The following is a 26,974-nucleotide window of genomic DNA, read 5'->3' as shown; positions in this document are numbered from 1 at the left end:
ATATTAAGAACGTCTTTAAGAATACTCTCAGTTTTTAAAAGTGTGGTACAGCTTCAACTGAAAATTAGACGTTCTTACAGTGGAAATAGCGTAGTACTTATTTGAGCTTTTATTCGCATACGGCTTCCTTACCCCCCCCCCCCCCCCCCCCCTTCTTACCCCTCCCCTTACGGGACATAAACACAACTTGGTCTAGGGAGGCCGGTAAATATTGCGTACACCACACATGGGCGACCGTGACACCGCTTACCGATTTCCGTCAAACAACTCCTTAGTCATTCTCTTAGACGGGAGTGCCTCTTTATGCCTCTAGAAAGACTCTTCAAAGAAAGAGCTCGCTTGTACTAAGTAATCCACTTTTGAGAGGCAAGAGAACGTCATGGTTTCTTGGTAGAGTGCATTTGGTTGCACCCGGAAGAAGACGTGATGTTAGGGGACGTAGTCATTTCCGGTTTGGCGCAAGGAATCGTGGGACAGACTCGCACGTCAGGGAGAGAGAACTGGATGTAAACATGGCGGAGAAAGAAGTTGGATCCCTGTATAATCTCGCTATCAGCCAAGCAGTCCGGCTTCACAGATTATTCACGAGGGAATACAGACATCTACCAGATACCGTACAATGCGACGTTTATTACGAGGTGCGAATATAAGGGATTTGATGTTTATCGAATGCAGTACTTACTTATATTTCATGTTTTGACTGACAAACGTTATGCTCATCTTTCTTTTACAGCTGTATAAATCGGGGAATTTTGTTACATTGGCCGAAGAAGTTAGGAATATTGATGTATTTGCTAAAGCACTTCGAGCTGGAACTAGAAGGTAGTGTGAAACTCTTAAAGTCACAACGACCGTCAGTTGTTTCGGGGTTCGGGCGTCACAAAAACACACATGTTTCTTTGGGGGGTGAATTGTTTTATGATAATAAAGTTATGATTTCCGTTGCATCGTTCTAATCTCTTGTTTTTAAAGTTGAAGTCACTGAGTGCTGTGGTTATGATAGCTCCAAAACCGACTGTTGCTGTAATGGGTTTCGTGGATTTATTCCTGCATGTAATATATGAATAAGAAATATCAGTGGGGGTTAGCCAGTACCTGTATTTCTAATTTTATACTTAGCTTGAATTGTAGATGACATTATAATACCTGCTGGCAATTAGCATTTATACTTAATGTAAGTATATCCTATTAAAAAGAGCCTTTTTGCTTGACAAAGCCCTCTATGCATGAAAGATCCTCCCTGTAAAATCACAATACTTATGCAAGGCCCCCCTATAAGAAGTATATGAGCGTTAATAATTTTGAACTTGACATAATAATGACAATGCTATATTATAGGATAACCACAAAGAAATATAACAAGGTGGTTGGGATTACTTAACCACATTTCAACCCACTCTGATGCCTGTAGAACTTCTTCCAATAAAATACTTTTTCCAAGAAAATAGGTGTACTGTATTTGCAAAACTGTCAATGCAATCATTAGAGTGCATAGTTACTACTTAAATACTGCTAATGAGAGTGTAAATTACAGAGTTAAATTTAACAACTAAACAGAGTCCATTTGCAAAAGAATTGAAAGAATGCCCTGTAAGACATTGCACTAAGGATGTGCGTCCTCTTGCAAGAGGATTGATACAACATCATGCAAGACATTGTACTGAACGGGACTTGTTTTTACTTGAAAGAGAATTAATACAACCCTTAGAGCTGGCTGCATTACACTAAGGGCACAAAGTGACCAATCAACTTTCAAATTAAAATGATGATTTAAATATATTTAGCTTCCATTTCAAGTTTTAAAATTACAGATGTATAGAGGGTGGGGATCCTATAATCTGAGAAAGCCGATCGCTATTGGATGTCTTCTTTAAGAGATGGGTACCTCAAAATTTCAAAAATCTTGCAAAAACTTCGCAAAGTCTCAGAATCTCAGCGTTTTTTACGCAAGTCTAGAAGTCTTGATTTTTCCAAATTTTATGGGTCTCAGAGCCCTTATTTTACAGGGTATCGTAGTCTCGGATTTTTAAACGCATTCTCAGAGTCTCTGATTTTGTGTAATGAGACTTGCTGTATTTTCCTTTGATCAGGACTAAAGCAAATCAGACTCATGACATAGAACAAAACATTTTGTTTGTATTGTGATTCTCTTGGGTGGCCATGCTGATCTTTATCTTTATTTCCAGAAAAAAATGATTCTCTAACAAGTTCATTGTCATCATAAAGTCTTTTATCGATCTAAAAGCTTGGGCTTGGTTTTTAAGAGATTTGACAAAAGTCTCCGGCTTGGATTCTGAAACACTGGGCTGGGCACCTTGGCAAGTCTCGGATTTACCCATTGCTACCCCTTCAAAGGAAGATGATTGGTCAATGTTTTGGTCAATGTTTCCACTCTGTGACCTACATACTTTTGCTTGATTAATTTTATACTGAATGATATGTTTGCCTCAACAGGATCAAACTTTACAGACCCTTCCAGGAGCTTGTAGATGAAGGGTACAACTTGCCCCAAGAGCTGGCTATAGAGTTTAGGTGCAGATGTAAAGCTTCTCAGAGACAGGGTTCCCATTCAAAGGACTATGAGGCACTTCTCAGTATCGGATGGCTTGTTGGTAAGCCATCTGTGACCCGGCAAGGGAAAACGTACACTAGCGAAAAAGGTTTTAAGTCAAATCTGGAAGATCAACGAACGCTTTTTCTATAATGAGGGAACGATCTTGTTAATAATGAGGGATCGATCTTGCTTGGTTATATCGTTTATAAACAATCTTGTTCCCCGGCACAATCAGAAGAACGTTTTTTATATTCAGAAGTTCGTTCCCTTCAAATTGGAAAAAGCGCTTTAAAATTCGGAAAGTTTGAAAGGTCGTTCTATTAAAATTCAGAAGATCGTTCTCTTGAAGCTCGGGAGAACATTCTTTAATAATTCGGAAGATCGTCTCTAGAAATTCGGAAGAACGCTCTTTAAGTTTGAAAGAATGTCCTTGATATTTGCCGTATGCAAACTAAGAAAGCAAGTTGACTCTATTTGTATTTGCAATACAACAACATGTTAACGGTGACAACAACAATATGACGGTTCTCGCTTGCTGCTAAAGTCAAGCATCAAACAGACCTCTCTAAAAAGAGTCCTCTATATCTCAGCTTGCTTTGCCATTAGGACTGTTAGGGTAGTTACGATTTGTAAAGTTTTGTCAATGGATTTGTTTAAGCTGTATGTAAATTAAGAAAGCGAGTCGGCTGTCGATTCTTTCTTGTCTTTTCAAAACAAAATGTTAATGGCGACCACAACTTTACTATGACAGCTTTGCGCTTGCTATGTATTTAACTCATGCATCAATAAGACCTCCCAAAAAAGAACTTTAATTTTAAAAACTTTAATTTGCTATTACAATCATCGATTATGAGCCATATGCAAACTAAGAAAGCGAGTCAGCTTTTAAATTTACTTGTCTTTACAAAACAACAACAAGTTAAGCTGAAATATAGCTTAAAATCAACAAACTAAGCATTTCTCAAAAGAGCGATGTTGTATTTTTGGTAACGATTTTCAAAATCGGAAGAAGGTTTTTGCCTTCGGGGTTTTCCCACGCTGATAAACGTTTTTCAAATCGTGGAAAGAAGTTCTTGTCTTTGTGAAGCCGATCATTTCTTCGGATGAACGATCATGAAAATCAGAAAATCGCTCTCGCCTTCGAGTGTTAACCTTAGCGATTAATGATTTTAAAAACAGGGAGAGCAATCTTGTCTTCTGAAGAATGATATTGCCTTCTGACAGACGATCTTGACTTCGGGGAAACGTTCTTGAAAATTAGATATCATTTCTCGTAGAAACCTGATATTGTTATGAAGATTGTAAAAGCGTTCTGCATAATTGGTCGAACAATATTTTTCGTTCACAGCCCGAACACTTTTTCTCTAGTGTACCTTTTCCCTTGCCGGAAAGCAGTTTTTAAGTATATTTATTTTTTATTCATTTTTTACACACATTTTTGTCTATTCTGTTTTATACTGTATGTATGTGACCCTAGCTGTATTCTAATGGCAGACCTTAGTGGGATATGGGTGTTCTAGAGTAGTTAGAGGGTTAGAAGCCAGTATGTGATAAACCTTTTTTATTCACTCAAGTTTGGGGTATTGAGATGTAAGATGGAGGTCATAAACTAATAAAGAAACAAGCACAGAGCTACAAAGTCGAGTTGCAGTGCCGTATATAATATAGACTCTTAATTTCTTATGTGTTTTAACATAGCTTTTGGCTACTACTGTCCTTGGTCACGTCCATGTCAAAAATTTAGTCTTTTAGTAGTTTTATAAGCCTATTTTTTATTTAGGGGGCTTCCTGTCGGAGACGGGCTGGGACCTTGCTGCAGAGCAGATCTCTGAGGACTGTCTATCATTGTGCGATGTGAGAAAGATTGGTGACTGTAAAAAAGCTCTTAAGTGTGTTACAAGGTAAAGTAGCATACCCTTCCTTGATGATGTCATTAGGCAGCTAAGGCCATTAGATAATAATATAGATAGCATTTGTATTGCAAAAATTAGCTCCATCTGAATATAATCAAATGTGTAGTAGGTAAAGTATTATTTAGTGATAGTTCCCTAATGAATGTACTCTTTTTAAGTATAGTTTGTCTTCTTTCTTTCAGGCTTCTCCATGTCCGGACGGGCTATTGCAAGTTTGCTGAGGCGCGGCATACGTTTGACTTTGCAATGGAGCTGGTTCAGAAACTAAGAAACAAGGGTGAGAAGGTCAATACTGCAATGCTGTACGGTGAGAGATGTGGGCTGCTGTTTGCACTGAGTGAATATGAACAGGTATTTACTAAAGCAGATACCAAACACATAGCAGTAGCCAGGAAAAGCTTCCATTCAGGAAAAGCAAGCAAATCTAGTTTTTTTGTTTTTTTACTCTGCCAAGTAATCAAAAAATGAATTTTGAAAATTTATCATCAATCAGTTGATTGCTTTTCTTGAGCATTGTGTAATTCCAGAAAACATCCATACCCCAGGGAATTGGAAATTCTGGGGGGTGGGGGTATAGTGCATTTCACCATTTCCAGGGTGATTTTGCTCTCAAAGTCTTCAAAGTCAATGAGCAAGGAATGGCCGCTTTGTTGTGTTTAGTCTCCAACGAGCTCGACTTTAACACCGTCATACCAATCGATGTTTCCTACGCTGGATCTTGTGCGAAGCAATCAGAGTTTAGATCAAATTCAAATGAATACCAATCTTTGCTGTTATTTTGTTCTTATTTGGATTTGATTCTTTTTGTCTGTATTTGGCATGGTGCCTGTATTTTCATTTACTATGAAATGGCTTCCAAATAGCTCAAGTGTGTTGCGCGTTGTTAGTTTTCGTGGCCGAGAAAAATTAATTATACGAACAAAAGCTATTGAATGTAAATTTTAATCACCATTATTTCCGGTTACTAAACAAACCAACCAAATAAGACGCAAATAAGGAAATTCCAGGGGAACGGGAGGGTAAAATATTTCCCTCCATGAGGGGTATTGATGTTTTCTGGGATTACCCATTGTTGAAAATCACTTAAGCTGCATTTAGTATCCAAATTATCACCTCCAAGGGATGTAGAACGTTTGCTGCTCTGCTGTCAACTAATGCACAGATAATGGTGATTACAGGCCTTCAAGAACAGTATCAAAGCACTCCAAGATGTTACTTCTTATCTACACGACAAGGTGAGTTATAATTGGCCCTAGGGGGATTCACTTCAGGACCTGATACAGTAAGACTTGCATTAAGCTTATGGCATGGTCATTAGTCACATAGGGGGAAGGGGGGACTCATGTCTTCATGACAAGGTACAGTAAGCCTTGCACTAAGCTTATCACATAGATATGAGCCCTAGGGAGTGGTGTAGATTCGCTCATGTCTACATGACAAGGTAGAGAGGGAAAGGGTAGGTCTTTCCATGTCTATGTGATAAGCTAGGCCTTAAAGCCGCATTGTCCTCATTTTACTTCCGGTCAATTACGTAACAAATCTCCGATGATTTTTAACGGAAACCGCGAAAAATATTTCAAAATATTGAAAGCAGTGTGTCTATTGGAAGTTTCTTTGAGGTTGTGATTGATAATTAAGAACGGATGGCTGGTTATATATCTCGGATTAAAATAGATTCTTTTGTCTTTTAACGGTTGAGGTTTCCGTCGGACCTCCGGAAGTAAACTGGTGACAATGCGGCTTTGAATTCTGCCCTCCCAAACCTTATTCAGAATTCATTCAAACCATAGAACCTGGGCTCCCTGTGGCAAGGAGCAGCAAGTCGTTGTCACTAGTAGATGTTACCCATCTGTATGCTTATTCTTTTGCTTTGATCACATGTCCTGATTATGTGTTCTTTTCTACTCATCAGGTTATTATTGATATACTGAGGCATGCAGCAAAGGTATGGAACTTCCTCTAACTCACCTCAAAGATTAGCTCAGAATCCAAAAATGCTCATTATGGGATGGGTAAAAAAGCATTATATACATAAAATTTGAAAAATATGTACATTGGTGGCGGAAGCAAAAAGATTATATCTTTGTGCAGTCTTTTCTTTGATTATTGTTAATGATGGATGTCTCTTTTTTAGGCATGTGTTGTCAAGAGAAAATTCAGGAAGGCAGAGGCGCTAATAAAGCAAGCAATGATATTAGCAAGGTGACTCAGTATTATTATTGTGAAATATATTTTGTTTTGTTGTCCCAACCATTTGTGCGCTCTCGTCCACTTTGAGCATTTTTAAACCAATTGGGGCAGCCCTCCAATTTCCCATAATATAAGCAGACAATTTTTGTGAAGGCAAATTCCAGTATTTCAATGCAATGGGTGTAAAGCAGATGTATAATACAACTACTTAGCCTCACCTCCCCCACTCCCACTTTAGGGATCGCTTAGCTGCCCCTGTCTCATAACCATCTGTCTTTGCAGACACACTTTTGGTGATCAGCACCCCAAATTTGCAGATGTCTTGGTGGATTATGGGTTCTATTTACTAAATGTGGACTCTATTCATCTTTCTGTTCAGGTTTACAAGGTATAGCTACTTGCTCTATAACTTTTGGAATATAGATAGTTTACACTAATCATCATGAGCTTTTGATGATCATGGGCTTGGCCGTAGCCAGTATGAGGCAGATACTTGTCTTGTCTCAGCCTTGCCTTGGTCTCAGGACGTATAAACAAGGTTATAACCTGCGGTCATATTGCCTCGGCAATAATGTTGGTAGATTTGCCTCAGTCATTGATATCTCTGACTGCGGCCCTGGATTAAAGGGAAGGGAGGAGGAGGGTGCTTGTGCCATGGCAGAATGACACTCCTGACCCACAGGGACAGACATGGAGCCAGGCTGAATGACACTCCTGACCCACAGGGACAGACATGACTCCAGGCTGAATGACACTCCTGACCCACAGGGACAGACATGACGCCAGGCAGAATGACACTCCTGACCCACAGGGACAGACATGACCCCAGGCTGAATGACACTCCTGACCCACAGGGACAGACATGACGCCAGGCTGAATGACACTCCTGACCCACAGGGACAGACATGGAGCCAGGCAGAATGACACTCCTGACCCACAGGGACAGACATGGAGCCAGGCTGAATGACACTTCTGACCCACAGGGACAGACATGACCCCAGGCTGAATGACATTCCTGACCCACAGGGACAGACATGACGCCAGGCAGAATGACACTCCTGACCCACAGGGACAGACATGACGCCAGGCTGAATGACACTCCTGACCCACAGGGACAGACATGACGCCAGGCTGAATGATACTCCTGACCCACAGGGACAGACATGGAGCCAGGCTGAATGACACTCCTGACCCACAGGGACAGACATGGAGCCAGGCTGAATGACACTCCTGACCCACAGGGACAGACATGACGCCAGGCTGAATGACACTCCTGACCCACAGGGACAGACATGACGACAGAGACTTGTATAGCATTTTAATAGATGAAACATTCCAAATCCCTTATGTGAATGTGTGGCGTCTTGATTTACCTTGTAGACCTCTGACACACCATTTGACACCTGACACGCCAAGAGCCTAATAATTCAAACTCCATGCTAGCTCGTAATATTAGCTTCAAGTTTCCTAGGAATTAATTTTCAGTCGTTTATACTTGGATAACTTGAACCCCTCATTAACTCCAACTCATTTCCCTCGAGGGTTCAAGCTGGTCCTACTGTAATGATGATAGTCACCGGTAGTGCTTTCTATTGTAGACAGCATTTCGGATCAGAAGTGAGGTGTTTGGTGTGAATAATCTCCATGTGGCTACCGCACACGAAGATCTCGCCTACGCCATGTACGTCCATGAGTATAGCACCGGAAACTTCGCAGAGGCAAAGTAAGTTTGCTTGCAGTGTAGTCGAGCCCCTCTTAATAATGACAGCCACTTCGCAGAGGCAAAGTAAGTCTGTTTTGTAGCATAGTCGAACCTCTCTCAATAAGGACAGCCACTTCGCAGAGGCAAAGTAAGTCTGTTTTAGTATAGTTGAACCCCTCGAGGACACCTCAATATTAAGGAGAGTTTTTAAAGTCCCAACGAAAATTCCACAAAATGGATAAGGTCCCAACGAAATTCCTCAATATTAAGGAGAGTTTTTAAAGTCCCAACGAAAATTCCACAAAATGGATAAGGTCGCAACGAAATTCCACAAAATGGCTGAAATAACGCAAAAAAGAAGCCTGTTCCGTAAGCATGTTTTGAACATTTTTTATGGTGTGTAAATTGTACAATTCAGATTGGCTCCCTAACTCCCTATGAAAAACTCGATCTTTATAGCGCTGTTGCAGGAAATGATTGGAGAGACAAGAATAAGGAACAGCAATTGATGGTTCTGAAGGTTAACCTGTATCTCATGTTTACAGGGCAAATGCAGAGCGATCCATAGACATCGTCACTAAACTTTTTCCTGACGATCATTTACTACTCGCCTCTTCCAAAAGAGTCAAAGGTATGGAACTTCTCAAAGGCAAGGAAACCTCAGTGGTGCAAAGTCACAAAAAACTTTTTTTTTTTTTCACTAAAAACGCCGTATAAAGATTGTCTTGGAATTGTGGAACATATGCCTAGTCTTTGGCAGCGATGATGATGCTGCGCCTGCTGGTGTCGTTGTTGTTGTATATATACAATTATAAGATAAGCTGAGCTTTTATCAACGCAGCTCTTATCTTGGAGGAGATCGCCATCGACTGTCACAACAGGAAGTTGGAAGACGATATTTTACGAGAAGCCCAGCAACTGCACCTCGCATCACTCGACCTGGCGAGGTATCTCTTAGCAACTGTCTAATACTGTTGCAGTAGTATAAGTATAAATAAAGTTATTATTTTATTTCAGGAAAGCATTCGGGGAAAATAATGTACAGACTGCAAAGCATTATGGGAACCTCGGAAGGCTGTACCAATCAATGAGACGATATGAAGTGAGTATAATCCACTACACAGCAAACAAAAATAGGCCCGTAACCTGCATGTAGCTACTGCAGGCAAGTATTTATAACAGTACAAAAATGCATCCTGCAAAATACCTTATTGTTACCGTGTCACCCCAGGAAGCCGAGGAGATGCATAAAAAGGCCATTGAAATCAAGGAGAGAATTCTTGGAAGTGAGGTAATGTCAGAAATGAGTATGGGCGCGGCTAGTGATGGGTAAACCCCCACTTAGCGCCAAAAAAGGGTCTTCTTTTACAAAAGTCGCTGAATTTGAAATCCCTTTCCCTTACAAAAATCAGTCAGTTTGACATTCTTTTGCTTACTACTGTGTTATGTTTATTAGTAAATAACTCGATACATGAAGACGTCATTCTTTCGCTAACTACTATGTTGGACTTATCAATAAAATAAATCGATACATAAATATATTATTTCGCTAACTACTATGTTATGTGTATTAGGATTATGAAGTAGCTCTGTCGCTTGGCCACCTCGCTTCGCTGTATAATTACGATATGGAGCGGTACGACAAGGCGGAACAGCTTTATGTCCGGTCGATAGAAATAGGTAAGACTTGTCCGGTCTATAGCAGATAGGTGTATGTTATATAGTGAATAAAGACATGCATGACTTATCCGGTAAGACTTATCAAAGAGATAACTTGTAAGGTTCACCCCTTACCCTCCTTTCTTACTTTGCCATATCCCGGGTCTATCTTTTATTCCCTGGTACAGTTAACGTTCACTGTATGGTTTCGTAGGTCGTAAACTATTTGGAGAGGGATACAGCGGACTGGAGTACGACTACAGAGGACTTATCAATTTATACGACTGTGTTGGTGAGTGTTGAGATCCAAACTGTCAACTCAACCCTCGTCTTTATTCTCAACAATGTCACCTCAACTCTCGTCTTTATCATTTTCACTACTGTCACCTCAAACCGCATCATTATTCTTAACACTCTAACTTCGACCCCCGTCTTCATCACTCTCATCCTTCGTCTTTCCTATTCTCAACACTGTCACCTCCCCTCGTCTTTCCTATCTCAACACTGTCACCTCCCCTCGTCTTTCCTATTCTCAACACTGTCACCTCCCCTCGTCTTTCCTATTCTCAACACTGTCACCTCCCCTCGTCTTACTTATCTCAACACTGTCGCCTCCCCTCGTCTTTCCTATCTCAACACTGTCGCCTCCCCTCGTCTTTCCTATCTCAACACTGTCACCTCCCCTCGTCTTTCCTATTCTCAACACTGTCACCTCCCCTCGTCTTTCCTATTCTCAACACTGTCACCTCCCCTCGTCTTTCCAATTCTCAACACTGTCACCTCCCCTCGTCTTTCCTATCTCAACACTGTCACCTCCCCTCGTCTTACTTATCTCAACACTGTCGCCTCCCCTCGTCTTTACTATTTTCAACACTTTCACCTCCCCTCGTCTTTCCTATCTCAACACTGTCGCCTCCCCTCGTCTTTCCTATTCTCTACTGTCACCTCAAACCGCATCATTATTCTTAACACTCTAACTTCGACCCCCGTCTTCATCACTCTCATCCTTCGTCTTTCATATTCTCAACACTGTCACCTCCCCTCGTCTTTCCTATCTCAACACTGTCACCTCCCCTCGTCTTTTCTATTCTCAACACTGTCACCTCCCCTCGTCTTTCCTATTCTCAACACTGTCACCTCCCCTCGTCTTTCCTATTCTCAACACTGTCACCTCCCCTCGTCTTACTTATCTCAACACTGTCGCCTCCCCTCGTCTTTCCTATCTCAACACTGTCGCCTCCCCTCGTCTTTCCTATTCTCAACACTGCAACCTCGTCTTCATTCTCGACATTGTCTCTTTTATCTTCAGGTGATTTTGACGACATGGAAAAGTACCACAGCATCCTGATCGAGTGGCGGGAGATCCGTGAGAACGTCGACAACAAGAGTGCGATGGAAGAAGAGCCGGGAGAGCCCGACCCCACTCACCAATTCATTGCGAACTTCCTCAGCGATATAGACCATCACTAACCCTTATTAGATATCACAAATTATTTATTCTTTAAAGCTTGGTAAGCGACTGCGCCCATAGATTAATCTTGATATCTTACACATTTGGTAACTCGAAAAAAAAATCTTGATAACACATTCAATGTGGCATCAACAATCCATCCCTTCAAAGCGACCTCCTATTCTGCCCGTAAAAGGTTGGGAACTCATTCAGTTGATAGGGATTTGATCTTTCTAAGGTAGAATGTTTTAATATTTCCTAGGATTTCTTATCACCAGGTTTTATACTATGCAGATTTCAGGTGTATTATGAAAACGCTTAAAAGCGCATGATAGGATTCAGCTATAATACAAAGGCAGTGCGATAGAATTTGTAAATATGTTAATTGTATATAAAATTGATATCTGAAATAAATCATTTTTATTTGCAAATGGGTTTGACTTTCTGTGATAATGGAGCAATGCCAATGCCGGCTATAGGTCATGTGCCCCCACGCTCTGTTGAAGATATTCCTTGTACAGTTTCTCCTAAAACGATAAAATGAATATTCATTTAGTGCATGATCCCTAGAAAATAAAGATGTATTTCTGAGTGATGTCAAAGATGGCGGTGAAAAAAAAAATTCTTTAGATTATTAATGAGATGATCACGACTTGAAAACGATGTTGGGTAACATATGCTTCATGGCTGAATGCCGACAATTCCATAGACAACAACCCTTGGGTAGAGGGGAAACGTTTATATGGAAAACCCTTAGGCTAGGGTATAGGGGAGACATGGAAAATCCTAGGGCTAGGGTAATGGGGGAACGTTCATATGGAAAACCCTAGGGTAAACGGGAGACGTTTATATGGAAAACCCTAGGGTAAAGGGGAAACGTTTATATGGAAAACCCTAGGGTATAGCGGAGACATGGAAAATCCTAGGGCTAGGGTAATGGGGGAACGTTTATATGGAAAACCCTAGGGTAAAGGGGAAACGTTTATATGGAAAACCCTAGGGTAAAGGGGAAACGTTTATATGGAAAAGCCTAGGGTAAAGGGGAAACGTTTATATGGAAAACCCTAGGGTAAACGGGAGACGTTTATATGGAAATCCCTAGGGTAAAGAGGAGACGTTCATATGGAAAACCCTAGGGTATGGGGGAAACGTTTATATAGAAAACCCTAAGGTAAAGGGGAGACGTTTATATGGAAATCCCTAGGGTAAAGGGGCGGCGTTTATATGGAAAACCCTAGGGCTAGGGTATACGGGAGGCGTTTATATGGGGTTGTTGTCTATATGGCATTCAGCAATGAAGAACATACCAGATGTGGTTGGTTACTTGACGATGTAATAATGAAGAACTATATGTGCTTTAATAAGCTGTGAATTAAGTGTGGTTATGATGATGTGATGAGGATGGTTGTATGGATGATTATGATGTGGTTGTAATGATGACGATGATGGGGGTGTAAAAATGATGATACGGATGAACTGATAAAAAATCGCTGGATGATTATAATGACAAAAACAATTATGTGAATTTGATTGCTGGGTTTTGGTCACTATGAAAATTAGTAAAACTTAATGAATAAATGAAGTGTTTTATTATAATCATTACCTTCTTGCCCTTGCAGTACCCTTGCACATAATCACGCTTCTCCATTAGCGATCTCTTCTGTTTTCGTGATAGAGTTGACTTCACTCTGAAGAATGGAAATAATTCAGCACGTGAATGGTCAATACTTCATGATCTGTTCATTGAATATAAAAAGTTCCATGTTCAAACTGATTGGGATGCTTTGCACTTGCAGGTTTGGTGGCACGTGCCCCCCCCACCCCACCCTAAAAGGATATTAAGAAAAAAGGAAAAAAGGAACATGATAATCCAAAGGAAGCCTGGAAGATAATTAATGATCTTCTCGGACAATCCTCGGATCAGCGTACAGTGAATGAGATTAGAATAAATGGCGCTAGTGTATATGCGCCTGATGAAATAGCTGAGAATTTTAATAAGTATTTTTCCAACATTGGTCAAAATCTTGCGGCATCCATTGATAGTAACGGTGTTGACTTTGAGCATTTTGTTAAAGGTGCGAGTTCACAATTTCGCAACTTTAAAACTGTTAGTGACAATGATGTTCTTAAGCTCTTATCAGGCTTATCAAAATCTAAAGCCACCGGCATTGACAAAGTGTCAGGAAAAATGTTAAAAGCTGCAGCGCCAGCAATTGCTCAGTCTCTTTCTTATATCTTCAACAGTTCTATCAAATCTTGCCATTTTCCCAATGATTGGAAGATAGCTAGGGTAATACCTCTTTTCAAGAGAGGTGAACGAAGATTACCGGAAAACTATCGTCCTATTTCAATTCTACCAGTCATTAGTAAAATTATGGAGCGAATACTTTATAACCAATTATACGAATGTCTGCTAAAAAATAGTTTAATTTCTAACCACCAATTTGGCTTTCGGAGGCTTCACTCAACCATGTCAGCTCTGTTGGATTGCACAAATTCATGGTTAATTAACATGGACCGCAAAATGTTTAATCTGGTCGTTTTGCTAGATCTAAAAAAGGCTTTCGATACAGTGGATCATGAGATCTTACTTCGCAAGATGCAAATCCTTGGAATTTCTCATGATGCTCTGTCTCTAATTAAGTCCTACCTATCTGGCCGAAAACAAGTTTGCCAGGTTAATGAGTCGCTATCCTCTGAAAGCCATATCAGGTGTTCCCCAGAGATCAATTCTTGGCCCTGTTCTTCCTTTTATATATTAATGATCTACCAGCGTGCTTGCAAAATTCTACATCTCGCATGTTTGCGGATGATACTAATTTGACAATATCTGGCGTGTCAATGGGGGAAGTTGAGGGGGCCATGAATGACGACCTGAGTAGGGTTAAATTTTGGCTCAGGGCAAATAAATTGAGCCTTAATGTTGCTAAAACCGAATTTTTGCTGATTGGATCTCGTTATAAGTTTAACAACTTAGATAAACAGCCATCTATCAGAATCGATTCTAGCAACATAAAGCAAGTATCCCATAGCAAATTATTGGGAGTGACAGTTGATAGTCACTTGTCATGAGCCAACCAAATTGATGAAATTGCAAAAAAAAGTCTCCTGTGGTATAGGTGCAATAAGGAGGGTTAAGGACTATGTGGACAGAAATACTCTAATCTCTATTTACAATGCCCTTATTAAACCCCACTTTGGGTATTGCAGTGAGGTATGTGATACTCTGGGCCAGGGCCACGTTAGAAGATTGCAAGTCCTACAAAACAGGGCTGCCCGAGTTATTCTAAACTGGAGGAATGACTCCCCCCATCTAGAGGCGCTTGCTGCCTTAGGATGGGACACTTTAGAAGAACAATGGGCAAAATCTAAATCTAAAACAATGTTTAAAGTGTTGAAGGGTCAAGCCCCAGAATGTTTAACCAAATTATTTAAGTTCAAAAATGAAGTTACTAAAATTGATCTCAGGGGTTCAACTCCTCACTGCAACTACCCCTCCCTAAAACTGAAAACATGAAAAAATATTTTTTATATAGCGGAGCAAAACTTTGGAACAGCTTATCCCCTGAAACAAGAGAATGTGATACATTTAATGCCTTTGTAACAAAATTAGCCTTTCACAAAAACCAATTTTAAGAATTTTTTTTTTTTTACAAAAAGAAATTAAATATCTATATATATTTATGTACAATTAGTAAAATTATTGTAAATATTGTATCATGTATGAAAGTCGATAGCCAACGCCCCTTGTGAAAACCAGCTATTGTTGTCAGGGTTATAGCGTTGTAAAATAAAAGCTACTACTACTACCTGGAGGGGCGTGTCTGTGCCCCTTTTTAATGTTTCTTCATCGTGCCCCCCAAAAAAATCTTTTGAGGACTGTTACAGCTCTGCATCTCAATATTAATTTCGACATTCTAATACCCCTACCCCCAGCAAAAACTGTTTGCTGCATAAGAATCCAGCACATCCTCAAGCTTGTAATTACACTGTCCTGGAAGGGATTGCACGCATGTGAAGAAGGCAGCACGTACTAACCTGGATGAGAACTTGGCAACGAGAAAGAGCAGGAAAGAGAAGACAAGCATGCCTATCAGGCTGTGGTAGTGGTACTGCGCGGGAATGGAATGCCACATCTTCTCTACTGGGGCCTAAAGATGACATTAAAGCCAACATTAAGGAACATGAGCAACAATGATGGCGACAGCAAGGAAAAATTAAAAATTATACAAAATACCCGAGGGGGAGTACTTGTATATAAGTTTAACAGGGGGGAATTTTTGGGAGCTTGACATTTTTGTTTTCTTTATTTTTGGGAGTTGAAAACTATGCCTGGGATATTTTCATTAAAAAAAAACAAGATGCTAATTTTTTTTTGGTTGTCAATGTTTTGTAGAATTTCCAAATGCTTGCAGGTTGTATCTAATGATATCTAAAGCATCTTACCGTGTAAGTGCTGAGTTTCTCTGCAATGGGTCCACCAACAAGGTTTTCTAGAGTGCCTCTTGCACTGCTGCTAGCCAGGAAGTTGGCAAAGAGTACAAATGGCAGGAGCATGCCCAGTATACCGAAAAATGCCCCTCTCAGTCTTGCTTTCAGGTTATAGGACCTTGCCTCACTGAAAACAGACAATAAGCATCATTTCTAATTGCTGAAGCGCAAAATTATATTTCTAATGGTTTTATTGTAGGATGCATTGAGCTACACAGTGATTCATGTTGATTTGAAAACATACATTTTTATTCATTTTAGTCTCCTCTATACAAGATGTCACACAAATAGGATACAAAGTCTTTAAGATACTTACGCATCAATTTCAAGTCGTTCATCAACAATATCTGAAATCTTCTGGCAGTCTTTCTCCAATGTGTTGAGTGTGTTTTGTATCGTCTGGTTAATTGTCTTCTCGATCTCTTTACACACATCTTCTATCTGATTGGCACACCGAGATGGCTGAAAAGTCCCAAGAGTCATGAAAATTGAATTTGGAGGGGAAAAAAGAAAGCTACTTCATCTTGGCAATTGTAACTACTTCTTCTTGGTGATCTAAACTACTTTGTTGAGCATTGTAGGTACACAAAGCAGTACAAACCTTTTCAAGCATTGTAGGTACTCAAAGCAGTACAAACCTTGTCAAGCATTGTAGGTACACAAAGCAGTACAAACCTTGTCAAGCATTGTAGGTACACAAAGCAGTACAAACCTTGTCAAGCATTGTAGGTACATATATTGTAGGCATGTCAAAACCAGCTTTGTTAAGACCGGGTCGCTTGCAAAGCTCCTGAGTTATCTGCATTAACACTTTCTGTTGGATTAAAAAGCACTTTTTAAAATCATTATTCATAATCAGGGTGGTATTTTGACAAAAAAAAAACATATTTCAATTTCATAGCTGTAGCAGGCCACGTAAGATTGGGGGGCACACTACAGAAACATATTATCAAAAAATATTGGGGGGCACAGTCACGCCCCTACTGGTCATTTCCCCAGTGATGCCCCAACCCCTGCTACTGCCCTGATTTTGAATATTTTTGGGGGCGAAAAACATGAAAATTGTTTTGTGTTGATAGTCAATTATTTGTCAAAAGTGGGTAGATGGATATATACAGTACATATATGTTGATGATGGAAGTAAAGAGTATTTTATAATAGGGGCAACAGCAACCATAAAATATCTATACTCAGTAAAAACGTTTTGTAGCCACACATATGAAAACAAATTATTTTGACCTGTACTGTACCTGTCTGTCACTCTCATGGCCGGCAGTGTCGGCCTTACTGAGGTAAAAGCGCAGGCGCTCAGACTGGTCCTCATTTAGGTGCTCTGTAGACGGAAAAGTCAAGTTTGTCTAGAGCTCAGTATTGAGGCAGCACATATATTCATATTCAATGCACATCATTTTTGCATTAAGGTATTAAGCATCTGTGCAATTACCACAATGTTGTGTTCTTAGATCAGGGCTTCTGGAATTACAGGGAAAAAAACTCAAAATTACGCGGGATTCTTTGCTAAATTACGCGGAAAATCAATCATTACGCGCTAAATTACGCGGGATTTTGCAATACATTTTCTTTAAAAATCGAAATTTTGCGGGATTCTTTACTGAATTACGTGCTAAATTATACGGAATATCAACTGTTACGTCCAAACTACATTTTGTACCGAAGGAAAGCACGAAATAACTTGAAAAGATTATTTTTTTGCGTGAAAATATCTTAGGCAAGTTTTCATTCGCTCCTAGCCACCAGCCAATTAAAAAAGGTATTTTATTATTAGTCCCAGGCCTTCGCGGTTTAGCAAAGAACGCCTGGTCATTTTATTTGTTTTCGAAATTCAGTTCGAAACATCGCACTCTTACGAAAAATATATCTCTTTTTTTACGGGTAATAGAGGTAAGAACCCTAAAAGAACACATCAGCTGTGCAATTAAATGTTTTGTCTTTCAAAATTTAGCCAAATTATGCGGGATTACGGGGAAATTTGTGGATTACGCGGAAAAAGCCAAATTACGCGCTTCCGCACAAGTGCGTAATTCCAGAAGCCCTGTTAGATGGGTTATACACTAAACTGACTTGTTACTTGGTGTGGATTTGATTGACTAAAGGACAACTGCCCAAGCTGAAACTACATTAAGTATGGCATGTAATGGAAAGGGGATACAGATCATCTATAATGTTCCTGGTACTTCCGTCAAAGTCCTTACCAACAAGATTAAGAGTCCTTTTACATAGAGCTTGCCCGATAGGGTCAAAGAACACAAAGATAAGGTCTGCCAGACCACCTGGAACATAAAAAAACAAATCTTCAATACTTAGATTTTTAGCTGTTTGAACTGAAACTATGTATCACAGTTTTTCATGCAAATACCCAGAATGAAAACGAAAAACCTAATTTGATTGGAAAACTCTAGAATTTTTAAGAGTGCATCCAGGAGTGTACCAGGCAGGGGTGATACATGCCATCTCACCGATTTCAATGAAACTTGGTCAGATTGAAGTATCCACCCAACAACTCAAACTGCCGAAGTGGTTAAGATTTTGGAATAATCCGGGGGGAGTTATGACCACCCCCCTGGTTTTTGGCCATCAATTCGGGAAAATCGCCTGAAATAAGCATGAAATGTTGACTCCACTCCTGATCACGGATTACAAGGGAATTCCATGATGTTTTATGTGAGTAAAGATCCATCCTTTCTTGATTCACAACCAAGGTTTCAAATCATTTGGAGTGACAGGTGCCAATCAAGGGCTACACGTGTCTACCATGTCACGCATGATTTCACTGATCGGGCAAAATAGCTCCATTTCAGTGTCAAATATCTCCGATGCGCAACTTTCTTTTCACAAATTGTTTGTACCATTACTCAAACTCATCTTCAAACCTAACAAATCTTCAATACTTAGATTTTTAGCTGTTTGAACTGAAACTATGTATCACAGTTTTTCATGCAAATACCCAGAATGAAAACGAGAAACCTAATTTGATTGGAAAACTCTAGAATTTTTAAGAGTGCATCCAGGAGTGTACCAGGCAGGGGTGATAGATGCCATCTCACCGATTTCAATGAAACTTGGTCAGATTGAAGTATCCACCCAACAACTCAAACTGCCGAAGTGGTTAAGATTTTGGAATAATCCGGGGGGAGTTATGACCACCCCCCTGGTTTTTGGCCATCAATTCGGGAAAATCGCCTGAAATAAGCATGAAATGTTGACTCCACTCCTGATCACGGATTACAAGGGAATTCCATGATGTTTTATGTGAGTAAAGATCCATCCTTTCTTGATTCACAACCAAGGTTTCAAATCATTTGGAGTGACAGGTGCCAATCAAGGGCTACACGTGTCTACCATGTCACGCATGATTTCACTGATCGGGCAAAATAGCTCCATTTCAGTGTCAAATATCTCCGATGCGCAACTTTCTTTTCACAAATTGTTTGTACCATTACTCAAACTCATCTTCAAACCTAACAAATCCGTAATAAAATTCTCGGGACTTGGTATTTTTTCCGACAAAAATTATTCTAATCACCTTACTACTTATTGATTCTGGTACATAAAAAAATCAAATTTCACATTAAAAAATATTGCAGTAATGATTCTTGGGCTACAATTAGTAGCCTATATGTTTTATAATGATAGAAGATATAAGTTATGAAGTTCTGTGTTAACTGAAGGTAATATCCGAATAAACATCCGTCACAAATTATGTACGTTACTGCAACAATGTCAGTTTCAAATCAACATTTTAGTAAAAAGCGCATTTGTGCCAGTAGTGCTGTTTTTTTCGTTCAAGGCTACTGAACTATTTACTTACAAGCTCAACATGATCTTGTCTTGCTATCTAATGCATCCTTCTTGCGCTTTTCAACGACTGGACCTAAATATCTTCTTTGTGCAAAATCGATAAATTAGTGTAGTGCACATCGGTAAATCGGTGCACCATCTTTTTGTTAAACATCTTGTTTCTGAAATACAAGTTCCTCGTAGTACATAATCAAATGTATGGCTTATAATAATTTCAAAAAGCAGCTTTCTTTATAAACAATAAGTACTAGGTGAGTCAACACCAGGGGTCAACACAAGAACAATTTACTGAACATTGCGTGACAGCATTGTCACGCAATGATCAGTGTGATTGATTGTGTGAATGATTTGTGACTGAATGTCTACCAAAGTCTTGTTGACTTTGGTAGACATTCAGTCACAAATGGTGCACAGCCGCGCGCATTCGCAGTATTTTCATTTTTTTTTTTTTTACAGCCAAATTCATTGTTGCGCGACCTCTGCGAATCCAAAATCCTTGTCTCGTTGGGGAATAGCGCGTAGTCAGACACAAGCTTTTGGGGGCGGTTTGTCTTGTTTTGATTGTTTGGTTTGATTGACTAAGTTATCCTATACACAGGATGTAGCAAAGAGCGATATCATTAACAACCTAACCGCAAACCAGGTTCTCCTGATAATGAATTGGGCCATAAAATTTGTACCTGCCAGTTCAGAGAAACATATCGAGACTCAGGCGCGTACCCAGGATTGGCTGAGGGGTGGGTGCGCTGCCATAGGTAACAAGGAAAAAGCCCAGCGTTTGAAGATTCCTTAATAAGAAATGACCCACATTTTGGCCGCCAAGGGGGGTGCGCGTGCAACCTGCGCACCCCCCCTGTGTACGCGCCTGAGACTGGTATGTTAAAAAAAGGGAAATCATAGCATGTGACCGTAGCGATTACCAAGAGTATGGATGCTATTGAGGTAATATATACGTAGTTAAAGCAAACTAGATTTTGACTTACTTTCTACTTGTTGATAGATGGTGAGCAGCAAAAACACAAGCTTTCGAACAAAAGTATTGGTAGAAAAAGGATGCTTTGAAAAGCTAGGGGAGTATACTACGAGTAGTATTTTACGAGCAAAATAGTCAACACGGCGCTACGCCCCTCGTTGATTAGTTACTCATAGAAAACTCAACTCTTTATGTTAAAGATCGTGTAATATTTTATGTAACATCTCTGATAAGGTATATACATTTTACCTTGCTACCATGACAACGCCGCATTAACGAAGGAATTCTCAGAGCCCGTTGTACATAAATCTCATTTGGTTGTTATGATCGTATGTAGCCTGTCGTTATATGGGGGGGGGGGGCATATTACACGCACAGCACACCACAAAGAGAAACATGACAGAAACCAGCTGTAAACAAAATGTTCTGTCCATAAATTACAGTGTGACTAAAGTATGTATTATTTTTACTCTTCTGTTTCATACCACAACGTACATACGTGCATTTGAGGAATGTACACAAAACTAGTTTGCGGTTGCTTCAAGAATAAAGCACACCCTTGAAACCCTTGAAGCTGCCAAACCACACCTCACCAAAGCGTTCCTCGGGCTGTTATCATTCTGCCTACCTTGTCCTGTCCCTGCCCTCCATTGGAGAGCGTGCAGGCATAAACGTAGCCAGGTATGATTTTAGTGACCCACAGGCGGGAAAGGATGTATGCGACAAGTGCACCGCTACAGTCAAGAGCCACATTCGAAGGTTCATCAACGAAGGGAACGACATAAAATGTGCAAAGGCATGAAGGTTGCAATGGAGTCGTATGGTGGAATAAAAGAATACCTGGCAGCGGTTGCTAAGGTCAACGAGGACAGCCAAACCATGAAAGCCCATAAAATATCCAGGCTCTTAACAACTTCTGCTTTGAGTCTAGAGATCTCCGAGCTTGGAAAGCCTACAATGTAGGGCCTGGTAAACGTTTTACGCCAGAGCAGCTAAGACGGTTCGGGCCAACCCAGGGGGCAACACGTCTAATTGTCTGTCTGCCATTTGGTAGACTGCAACAAACTGGCATTCTAAGATCAACAGTCCACAGGCAACCTCGTCAAGACCAACCACTGCCTACTCTCCTGTCCAGAAGATGGATGTATAAAGACATACCCGTCTTTTGAGAGTCTTCAAAACCACCTGGACACAGGAAAGCATCTGATACGACAAAAAAGAGAGTCTACTTACGACACACTATAAAGAAGAAGTGGGCATAAAACGACAAGGGAGATGACTGGTAGCTACTTGCATAGGGTAGTGCCAAGTGGAAACGTCGCCAAGATTGCACCATCTACGTCTAGCAGCCCTGTACGCCAAGCTGGTTGGGCGCTCAAGACAACCCATAAGGCAACAAGATTCTATAGCGACTGCTATAGATGTCTGTGCAAAGATGCAATCAGCTCATGATGCAAGCAGCAAGAAACTGTTCAAAAAGGAAGGGAGCTTTCCGCAGATCAGATTACTCGATATTTCAGCCGATTGTCTGTTCTTTATAGGAGTAAGCGACTGGCCATTGATCAGGCAAATCTGAGTCCCGACCAGGACAAAGAGGACTTTGTTCAAGACGCTGAACAAATGCAGACAAGACTCGAGATCCAGAGAGAGCTAGAGCTTTAAAGATACACAGCTATGTACTGTCTCTAAGACATCCACTCCTTGCTGTTTTAGTAGTTTATTCACTTTGTGTAGTGTCAGGCTGCTATCGAAATGAGTTATAACGTCATGAGTTACATGGCGCAGCTATATTACTGATTTTTGTCTAAAATTCCCAACTGGAATGGCATTGTTAGCATACCTTGTCCCATTTTCTAGCTTTTTTAGGAAATTCAGTTTACTGACAAATCAAAAATGGCGCCAGCCTTTTTCTTGTCCATTCTTGATAATGTCACGACCCCCTGCAGCGCCCTAATATATGTAGATTTGGAGATATGCGTTGGCGTGTACGTCCGAACCGAAGGTTAAGGTAGTTATTGCCGTTATTATATTAATAGAAGAATAAGGTCGTGAACAACTTTTAAGTAAACAATTTTATCCCTGGTAACTGATATATCAGATGTTTTGCTTATATAGAACAAAATGGGATTTGACATTCCCCCATTATTGTTGTAACCATGGCAACCCAGTTCTTAACTTATTCTTAACGTATAATTGTCAAACATATAAGCTGCGAATTGTTGCCAAAGAATCACAACCGCTTTTTTTTATAAGAAATTCGAAATTTTCTACATACCATCATCAGTGAGTAGTAGGATGATTAAAATAATTACTGTTGGAAAAAAATATCAAGTCCCGAGAATTTTATTACGGATTTGTTAAGTTTAAAGATAACTTTGAGTGATGGTAAAAACAGTTTGTGAAAAGAAAGTTGCGCATTGGAGATATGTGACACTGAAATGGAGCTATTTTGCCCGACCAGCGAAACCATGCGTGACATGGTAGACACGTGTAGCCCTTGATTGGCACCTGTCACTCCAAATGATTTGAAACCTTGGTTGTGAACCACGAAAGGATGGATCTTTACTCACATAAAACATTATGGAATTCCCTTGTAATCCGTGACCAGGAGTGGGGTCAACATTTCATACTTATTTCAGGCAATTTTCCCGAATTTATGGCCAAAAACCAGGGGGGTGGTCATAACTCCCCCCGGATTATTCCAAAATCTTAACCACTTCGGCAGTTTGAGTTGTTGGGTGGATACTTCAATCTGACCAAGTTTCATTGAAATCGGTGAGATGGCATGTATCACCCTTGCCTGGTCCACTCCTGGATACACTCTTAAACATGCAACCATGCACATCAGAGTAAACATACCAAGCCAGATGATGGCCTCGTCAACATCAAATGGGTACTTCATGTCTCCGTCAACTAGTCCAGGAGTGTCAATAAAGGTTACAAGAGGAAACTTTTTCTGTTTGGATGTGGATATCTCGGTTGTAAGGTACTCAACCACTCCTACACACACAAAGAAAAAATATTCATAAGAAACAAGAAAAAAGATGTATACTTATTGAATGGTAGTTTTATTTTTAAATGTCCCAAAATTCTGCAGGGTTCAATATTGAGTTTGAGTATACTAAAAAGGAATATGTGATAAATAGCATGTTATAACAAACCTAAAACAATACTACCTTCAATTTCCTGTAGGGGTTTGAAGTGTGGGTAAAGGTGGAGAGTGGCATTACCCTAAAACATAATTCAATGAAGTCATTAAATGTATATGCCGCTTATAAGTTAGATAACTTTAATCAGAAAACTTTACTTACAGTAAGTGATTCTCTCTTTTTCCCACTAGTCACAAATGTAAATCCTTGGGTTTCTATGGCTACACCGGTTCTTTGAATGTGCTCCTCAATATACCTATAAAAATTCATTTAGTGAGGACCTGTAAAACTAAGTATTCTACCTCTACCCCAGTATAAGAACCTCCATATTGTGCACCAGTTGTATCAGAAGCGAATCGTGTTAAAAACAGCACTGGATACAATACAAATGTGTCCTCTGGGAATAGTTATTACACCAGAGGAGACCCACTTTTCTTTACAGATTTTTTGGTAAATGTAGCCCTCAAATGAAATCCCTCTAAATATGCCATGCATAAAATAGGGCATGACCAAACGGTGCTGTTGCAATTAGCAAACATGTAAGCTTTTAGTATATACTTGGCGGGAACTTCATAAGAACGCGTGCTCTAATTGGTTCGCTCGGAATAATAGGGCAGTATTCACCGCTAAAACGCGGAATATTGAGTCGATTTGTTAAATTACCATAAAAAACTTGCTTTTTCCACCCGAAGTTACCAAGCTTCACATTAAAGCAGCATTTTTGCTAAAATCAATGTAGATTTATTTGTTTTTACAGAAAATCGGCTTCAAACTCCCTGTGTTTTGACAATTTCCCACACAAATTTATTTTGCAATGCGTGTGACAAATTCACGTTTGCTGAAATTTTATTTCTAATAAACAAAAGCAGCACATCGTCACTTTTAGCCTGCTTGCAGGCGGTACTCAGTGTTATCATCGCGGAAAACCCTCTCCTGCAAAACGCGCAATTCCAGATGGAGAGAGAAGACACAATTTCTTACAATGACTATAGGTTTCTTGTATTACGGACTGATTTTCAAAACACAAATAACGTGAGGCCAAAGTGCACATAACCAGATTTTGGCTTTTTAAGATAATTTTTCCTTGATCATCATTGCCCTGTGTATCAGTTCAGGGACAAAAAGCTCAAATTTCAATGACACTTTACAAAAAGTCGCATCAATTTTAAAAAAATTGCACTTTATATTTTGTTTGCTATAAGTTACTAAGTACATAGAGAAATTATCCGCCTTATTCAATGTGAAATGGGCTTATTGGAAGCGTCACGTCATGTTTTTCCGTCATGTAGGCGCCATCTTGTATTTTAAGCAAATTCGTGGAAATGACATGTCAAACGGGACTAAATTAGTCTACAAAATAATGTTTGTCAATATATGTATATTGTCTTCATTGGAGGTTATGTATTTCGCGGTGGTTAAAAGTATTGTGTCCACAACAGAATGAGTTTGGTGCCCTCAATGTTCAGAGTGAACAAAATACAAAAAAATAACATCAACAAAACCGTCAGCAATACCTTGTCTCGCGAGACCATAAGTTAAACAAACTTGGAAATTCAATAAAACGATTACAGCAAAATGTGTCTTGTTCAGTCCCTGCCAAGTATATACTTAAACAATTATTCTCCACAGGCTCAGCAAATAGTGGTGGACAGTCCCCTCAACGCTTCGTGACTCAGGGACTATCCACCATTATTTTCTTTGCCTTCAGCGAATAATTGTTAAATATTCTGCAAAACTAAGTGATATTTATTTATAACACTGAAGTATCAACCAACAGCAAAAAAATATATATCAGTTTGATGTCAGTTATTTGGTATCAATAGATAGTATGAGCATCAATTAAGGTGTCTATAAGTAAATACAATATTTTTTTTAATAGTCAAAATTACTGTAAGTACCAATTGATGAAGGAACTCTTTCCAGCTGAATGATTCCCTATCATTAGCAAATTGATCTTTTTCCTGGGAGCCAGCAGATTCAAATCAAGGCTCTTGGCAATTGCTACGAGACCTGATGAGGCAACAATTCAAGTATCAAGAGTTAAACATAATTCACGAGGAGTTAGTTTTGTCAACGTGTCAATTTCGCCGGTAAAACTTTTTACCTCTTTCTTGATCGATGTATAAATCGTGACATTCTTTGAGAATTTTCTCATTCAAACTGAGCGAAGTCGTGTCTGGGGCATTAGCCGAGGATCTCTGTTTACCAGATGGCATAGTTTTAGTATTCTTAAAGATCTTCTGGTATTTCTTATCGCGATACGTACAATATTCTTTACAATTTTCTTTCGAAATTAGGCAACTAAAACCTAGTCTTACGCGGTTTGGCCTTATAGGGATTATGGGTAACCACAGCGACCCCATCACACGAGCCAGTCTAAATAACAATTCTAACAAAATATTTTTCCACCCTTTTCCACATTTTTTCCTAACCTTTTTCTATCTTTAAAGCTCCCCTCCCAGTTAAGAATGAAGCTCACTCCATCCCCTTAATTTCTGATTTAATTAATTAATTTATTTAATTTCTGATATTTATCAGATCTTATACCCTTAGAACTGCCATGTTGAACCTGAGGGCTTATTGTGCTTATATCTTGTTAGATAATATCGAGGGGTCCGGCAGAGAGGACAAAGGAATCTATAATAAAAATAATATTTGGTAATATCGCAATATCGAGGGTCCAACAGAGGGAAGGAGGGTGTCTAAATAGACATCTAGTAGATTCTAATAAAAAAATAATCTCGGATAATATAACTATATAATGGGGTCAAGTAGATGGAAGGAGAGTATCTAAATAGACATCTAGTAGATTCTAATAAGATAATCTCCAATAATATCACAATATCGAGGGGACCAGCAGATGGAAGGAGAGTATCTAAATAGACATCTAGTAGATTCTAATAAGATAATCTCTGTTAATATCACAATATCGAGAGGTCCAGCAGATGGAAGTAGAGTATCTAAATAGACATCTACTAGATTCTGATAAGATAATCACGATAATATCACAATATCAAGGGGTCAAGCAGAGGAAAGGGGAGTATCTAAATAGACTTCTGATACATTATAATAAG

General features: G+C 39.6%; 2 protein-coding genes and 1 long non-coding RNA gene across 3 annotated transcripts; 2 read left to right on the top strand and 1 right to left on the bottom strand.

Annotated features, from left to right (window-relative positions):
* The first annotated feature begins 464 nt into the window (after nt 1–464).
* LOC5507553 (amyloid protein-binding protein 2) lies at nt 465–11,899 on the top strand. Its single transcript, XM_001628113.3, has 17 exons — nt 465–638; nt 734–822; nt 2,455–2,612; nt 4,335–4,455; nt 4,650–4,818; nt 5,646–5,702; nt 6,380–6,412; nt 6,602–6,669; nt 6,940–7,045; nt 8,256–8,380; nt 8,905–8,990; nt 9,201–9,306; nt 9,377–9,461; nt 9,591–9,650; nt 9,934–10,039; nt 10,233–10,310; nt 11,328–11,899. Exons 1-17 carry the CDS (start codon nt 513–515, stop codon nt 11,486–11,488), a joined length of 1,734 nt encoding a protein of 577 aa, XP_001628163.2. The 5' UTR covers nt 465–512; the 3' UTR covers nt 11,489–11,899.
* On the top strand, nt 8,387–8,709 carry LOC125561886. Its single transcript, XR_007307590.1, has 2 exons — nt 8,387–8,602; nt 8,674–8,709. It is a non-coding gene; the product is annotated as an uncharacterized LOC125561886 (long non-coding RNA).
* LOC5507541 lies at nt 11,872–26,216 on the bottom strand. Its single transcript, XM_001628135.3, has 13 exons — nt 26,005–26,216; nt 25,799–25,910; nt 24,063–24,156; nt 23,928–23,982; nt 23,611–23,751; nt 18,173–18,250; nt 17,210–17,292; nt 16,672–16,773; nt 16,276–16,421; nt 15,915–16,086; nt 15,507–15,619; nt 13,072–13,156; nt 11,872–11,995 (listed from the first exon to the last, which is right to left on the bottom strand). Exons 1-13 carry the CDS (start codon nt 26,114–26,116, stop codon nt 11,942–11,944), a joined length of 1,347 nt encoding a protein of 448 aa, XP_001628185.2. The 5' UTR covers nt 26,117–26,216; the 3' UTR covers nt 11,872–11,941.
* Between the last annotated feature and the right edge of the window lie 758 nt (nt 26,217–26,974).

Source organism: Nematostella vectensis, chromosome 4 (genome assembly GCF_932526225.1).
Source record: "Nematostella vectensis chromosome 4, jaNemVect1.1, whole genome shotgun sequence".
Taxonomy (NCBI): Eukaryota; Metazoa; Cnidaria; class Anthozoa; order Actiniaria; family Edwardsiidae; genus Nematostella; species Nematostella vectensis.
The sequence above is the reverse complement of the archived record's forward strand: the minus strand, read 5'-3'. Positions and strand labels throughout refer to the sequence as shown.

What these genes read in the sequence shown, in the direction of transcription:
- LOC5507553 (XM_001628113.3), top strand. Translation starts at nt 513, where the DNA reads ATGGCGGAGAAAGAAGTTGGATCCCTGTATAATCTCGCTATCAGCCAA. An exon ending in CTTCGAGCTGGAACTAGAAG is followed by an intron (nt 823 to 2,454) that starts GTAGTGTGAAAC and finishes TTGCCTCAACAG; the next exon opens with GATCAAACTTTACAGACCCT. An exon ending in CAGTATCGGATGGCTTGTTG is followed by an intron (nt 2,613 to 4,334) that starts GTAAGCCATCTG and finishes TTTTTTATTTAG; the next exon opens with GGGGCTTCCTGTCGGAGACG.
- LOC5507541 (XM_001628135.3), bottom strand. Translation starts at nt 26,116, where the DNA reads ATGCCATCTGGTAAACAGAGATCCTCGGCTAATGCCCCAGACACGACT. An exon ending in CGAGGCCATCATCTGGCTTG is followed by an intron (nt 18,251 to 23,610) that starts GTATGTTTACTC and finishes TTTATGTTCCAG; the next exon opens with GTGGTCTGGCAGACCTTATC. An exon ending in GGTACTGCAAGGGCAAGAAG is followed by an intron (nt 11,996 to 13,071) that starts GTAATGATTATA and finishes TTATCGTTTTAG; the next exon opens with GAGAAACTGTACAAGGAATA.